Consider the following 5,687-nt stretch of genomic DNA (forward strand, 5'->3'; position numbering starts at 1 on the left):
ATATATATAAAATATATATATAGATGTAGAGTTATACATGTATAGAAATACCACAACTGCCACATTCTCAACAGCAACACCAAGAAGAAGAAGGAGAAGAAGAAGACGGAGAAGAAGAAGAAGGAGAAGAAGAAGAAAAAGAAAAAAGCATTTATATTGCGTAAGCTCTGAGCACTATACAAACTATACTATTACCCCAGCAGACCTGAAAGCATTCTGAAAGAATCTCAACTTCTTGGGAAGCATCCAGAGTAAGCTCCCATTTTACAGGCACTAAAACACTGCCAAGATGGTTTGCTGTCTATGGCCGGGTACCCATTCCTACCTCAGTGAAGTGAGGAAAATTTGTGTGAAGTGCCTTTCTTTAGAACATATAGGGCCGAATTGAGGCTCGAACCCCCAAACTTGCAACCTTTCGATTATGAGTCAAGGAAGTTTTACCACTAGACTACCAATGACACTCAATAAAGGCGCATTCAGACAAAAGACCCACATCTTTTCGGCTGTCCATTAAACGGATGGACGGTAGCTGACTTGGGTCATTGAGTTCATTCCACACCACACGTTCATATTCGTTAAAGTGTCTTTTTCATCTGGGGCAAACTGAGGGCACGTCACTGGTCTATTTTTGTAATTTCTCCTGAATTGACGAACTAAGGTAAAACTCTGGGGCCTACATGTATATTAAGTATTTTTTCCAATCAAGATTTGACCAGGAGAATGAATGATATATCAGATTCATCCCTTTATTTTAGCAAAAACTGTGTTTGGAAAAATTAAGCTCGGCTGGACCTGCCCCAAACACCAGACTCAACAGAAGTAATTTCATGGCCCTTGCCAACCAAACTAGACGAATGGATGTCAACTCCCCTATGATGGGTACGACCCGGTACTTGGGTCATGCAAGTGACGTACAATCTAAGAATAAAACTGGTCAGTCCGGATGAAGGAAAGACGCGGACAGACAGACACGGATCTAGGGTCTTAATGCACAGTAACACACACACACACATACACTCCACCCCCTCTTACACGCACACACACACTCCCCCCGCCCCATACACACACAAACCCCCCCAAAAAAGTCAAGTCTTACAGTGAACCTGGCCGGCAAACCCCGGGCACTGGTGATCTTGAGCACAAAGTTGACCGCTTGACCAACCAGCTTCTGTGGATCCTCCACAAACTTGTCGTCCTTCTCCGTGTATTCCTTGCCCTTGGGGTCGCACGGGCACAGCTCCACCTGGGGGCAGGATGAGAAATAGCATTAATTGTATGTAAAGTTACCTGGTGGTCCTATTGAGTCTGGGTCTTTCAGGGGCCCCCGTCTAGGATCTAAGCTGTCTTCTCACCGATCTTTGCTCGACTGACTCTCACTGAGTGTCTATCAGACATGTAACCGCATATCTCGCGCCTCTCAATGTCACGTGACCCAAGGGCGCGTCCCTCCCCTAATTATACTGTCCCATAATAATAACAAGAGTCATGTCCCCTGACATCACAATTGTAGAGCATAAATTCCAGCTCAGTAACAAACTCTATGCACCTTAAAATCTATAAAAGTGAAGTGTGCTGACAAAATGAGTTACTTCTAGGATTCGAGCCCTATGGAAATAAAATACAACACGCTTATAAGTGAAGTTTTTACAATTTATAAGTATGAAATAATAAACAGCATGTTATACTTAATGAATATGGCATCGACAGAAAATCTATAAATTTGGCCCCTTTGTCGATTTTTGGCCAATATATTGATTTGCGAATTATGAGAAGTAACTCGTTTTGTCAGCATGTCTTACATAATATTATTACCCACACAGACCGGATAGCATTCTGAAACAATCTCAACTTCCTGGGAAGCATAAAATAAAATGCAAGCTGCCATCCACGATAAAATTTTCTGTAGGTTTGTGAATTTTTATCAAATTTTTTTTTTTTGGCTCAACACCTTTCATGCCCATTAAAGAACACATTCGTGTGAATTTTAATGAAAAACATTGATTAAAGGCACGAAAAATGTAAATGTTCAGTTGGCAAGTGGTAAGGACTCTCAAGTTAAGGAGATAACTCATGTTTGGCTGCCATTTTCTCACTAATTTTACCTCTGAAGCCAAGTGACCTCAACCTCCTTCATTCACAATAAATATCTCGACTTCTATTCAAGATAAAAGGATATTGTTTTCATCAAATGCAAGGCATTTCTAAGATGATACCAATAACTCCAAAGCCTCAAAATTGATGAGTGCCTGATTCCACCACGTCGCGACATAAATAAAGCAACAGGCAAATTTCAAAGGACACACAAAGCGGAAAGACGCATTGGAGAATGTTGTGACAACAGGCAAGATAAATGAAAAGAGAAGCAGACAGACTCAAAAGAATTGATCATCGAGTCATTGTGGAAACAGTGTGCACTGCTTGTGAACGGAAACCTCAATTGTTTACAATGACGTCTTAGAGGAATGACTTTCCCAAGATTTGATTTAAACGAAACTAATAAAAAAAACTATAAAAATTAAAGTACAGTGACTCCAGACTCCTTAATATAACTGTGCACCCTTTAAACGGATTCTGAACCACCGGAATTTTTTTCGAATTCAAAAAGTTAAATGGTTCGGAAGTTTTAGGGGACCAAAGTGACCAACTTGAACAAATATAATCTAATATATAGAGATAATCAAATCTTCATTTTTTTCTGAACGTTTTGGTGGATGATGCATGCTTTATTGTAGCTTGAAATCTCATCTTCTATATAATATTATGCTGAAGTACTAACAACTACTATTTTGAACTTAACTTGCCTCGACAAAGCAGGAGATAGACTTACGACTTATAAAAGTAAATTAATCATAACTCTGAACCACTGGGTGGTTGGCGGGTGTTCTGGTGTGGTTTGCTCCTTCTTTCCTATCAAAACAAACATCTATCGTCCTTATCTCTCCCCTCCTCCTTTTCTGTGTATGTTACTCTCTTGTAACAACACACCTTTTCTTCGGCACTTTTAAAGACCTAATTGTTTTGCTAGTGCCATAAAACTCTCACTAAAACTAAATCTAAAACTGTACACCGAAAGCTACAGTTTCCCCGCTTCGACTCACGTTCAAGAGGCCCACGTCTTCTCCTCTGAAGTCAGAGATCTCCAGCTGCTCCTTGGACTCAATCTGAAAGTTTTGTGGAGAAAGGACAACAGCCATGAATGATGTTACTCATGTTTTATTATTGGGTTTTTTTACAGCGAAGAAAAAAAAATACATTGTTAACATTTTTTTAATTGAAAGGGGAAAATTGATAAAATGATATGTGTTACTCATGTTGTTTTTTTAACAGCGAAGAAAAAAAACAACATTGTTAACGTTTTTTAAATTGAAAGGGGAAAATTGATAAAATGATATGTGTTACTCATGGTTTTTTTTTTAACAGCGAAGAAAAAAAGATACATTGGTAACATTTCTTAACAGCAAAGAAATGATACATTAGACATGTTGTTAAAAAAAGATATGTTGTTCATATTTTTATTGAAAGGGGAAAATTGATAAAATGATATGGGAGGCGTGCCGACAAAATGAGTTACTTCTCACAATTCACAAATCGATATATATTGGCCAAAAATCGAGACTACTGTCAAACTTGTAGATTTTCCATCGTTTACCGTATTCATTGAGTATAATATGCCTTTTATTATTTCATGCTTATAAATTTTAAAAACTTCACTTATAAGCGTGTTGTATCAATTTCCATTGGGCTCGAATCCAAGAAGTTAGCTTCCACATGTGTTACTATGTTTGTTTTGTTTTTTTACAACGAAGAAAAAAAGATACTTTAAACACGTTTTTTAACAGCAAAGAAATGATACATTAGACATGTTGTTAAATAAAGATATGTTGCTCATATTTTTTATTGAACAGGGAAAACTGATAAAATGTAAAGACATGGGGATCAGAAGGGTGATAACTGGGGTGTGTTCTTTAGCAAGACACGACAACTGTAGCTCAAAATACCGGGCGCTGCACGGTGGAGACCGACAGTGGCATGGTTGTAAACTGTTATGTATTTGTGTAATATTGTGTATTTACGTATGTATTTATGCATGTAGTTCTGTATGTACGTATTCATAATTACGTATTTAAGTATGTATATTAAGTATGTTTGCCATAGTAAACCAAAGTGCCTTTCTGAGACAAATAAAAAGTGTAATTTATTACTGATTATTTTATATGTTACTCATATTATTTCTGGAATGCAAAAAAATAATTTCGAATGACTGCCATCACCCCGGGAGTTGGAAACCTCACCATGTAAGCCATAGACTGCAGCCACAACTTGACACTGCCAATGTGGAACTCTGTGTTGTAGTCTTCGTCAAACGGGTCTTTTTCCTGGAGAGACAGAATTTTATTTATTTGCAAAAAGGACACTACAACTTGATTATCATGGACTAAAATTGTCTAGGAAAGTTATAAATTACGGTGGATTCTGCTTAAATAAAAAAAGATTAATCCAAAAAACAACCGTAAACTGAATGAAAATGAAATTTCTAATTTTTTCTTTTCTTTTAGCAACCTCTTTAAACCAATATCAGGGGAAAACTTTTCAAAATCCAGCAGTCCCGCAGATTTCAGTTAAGCAGACTCTACTGAATGAGGAAATATAAAGTTTTCGCAAATAAGGTGGTATTTTCCTTTCTGAAATGACAACTAATCTTCTTGAAAATGTGGGCCTCTTCTCCTCCTCCTCCCCCTCCCGTCTACCTTGGGCAGGTTCCACTCCTCTCCGTCCATGTAGTTCTGGTACATCTCCTGCATGACAAACTTGCGGTTGAGGAACTTCTCCCTGGGCCACACCCACTCGTGCTTCGTCTCCAGGTTGATCACGCGGATCATCACCTGATTGAACGACCGACGGAGATTGGAGGATTATGTCGTCAGTAAATCAAATTACCAATGGGGATCTGATGATTACTTTGGGAATAAATCAATTTACCATGGCAACGGAAATCTGACAAATTTATGTTGTCAATAAATCAAACTACCAATGGAGATTGGATGATAACTTTGTCAATAAATCAAACTACCAATGGAGAATGGACATTGTCATCAATAAAACAAATTACTAAGGGAGATCTGACAATTACTTTGTCAATAAATCAAATTACCAATGGAGATCTGATGATTACTTTGTCAATAAATCAAATTATCAATGGAGATCTGACAATTACTTTGTTAATAAATCAAATTACCAAGGGAAATAAGACAATTTTGTTGTCAATTCATCAAATTACAAAAGGAAATCTGACAATAATGTCGTGAATAAATCAAACTACCAATGGAGATCTGACAATTACTTTGTCAATAAATCAAATTATCAATGGAGATCTGACACTCATATTATGACTAATTGCGCTGCAAGTGTCGTAAACTCACACTAAATCTAACACTAAGAGATTTGACATTTATCAATACATAAAATAAATCAAATGACCAACACAGATTTGGGGAATTTGACATTTATCAATAAGTCAAATGTGAGGCATCATGGTGAAATCAGGCACTCATCAAAATCATGAAATCAAAGAAATAGGCTTTTTTCTGATCGTTGGGCAATTTCTTTCTAATTTTTTTTTTTTTTGCCTCGGAACCTTTTATATCCATTTAAAAACACAGGTCCCCCCTACTGACCACATTTCCCCC

The 5,687-nt window shown here is 37.3% G+C and overlaps 1 protein-coding gene across 1 annotated transcript in view; it reads right to left on the reverse strand.

Moving 5' to 3' along the window:
* LOC101849723 (kinesin-like protein KIF28P) overlaps positions 1-5,687 on the reverse strand; it is a gene marked incomplete in the record, with an annotated part of 45,672 nt that overhangs the window by 5,828 nt on the left and 34,157 nt on the right. The window contains 4 exon segments of the mRNA XM_013087305.2: positions 1,097-1,243; positions 3,099-3,161; positions 4,293-4,376; positions 4,749-4,883. Coding sequence (XP_012942759.1) covers positions 1,097-1,243; positions 3,099-3,161; positions 4,293-4,376; positions 4,749-4,883 — 429 coding nt within the window.

Source organism: Aplysia californica, unplaced genomic scaffold, assembly GCF_000002075.1.
Source record: "Aplysia californica isolate F4 #8 unplaced genomic scaffold, AplCal3.0 scaffold00571, whole genome shotgun sequence".
In the NCBI taxonomy this organism is placed as follows: Eukaryota; Metazoa; Mollusca; class Gastropoda; order Aplysiida; family Aplysiidae; genus Aplysia; species Aplysia californica.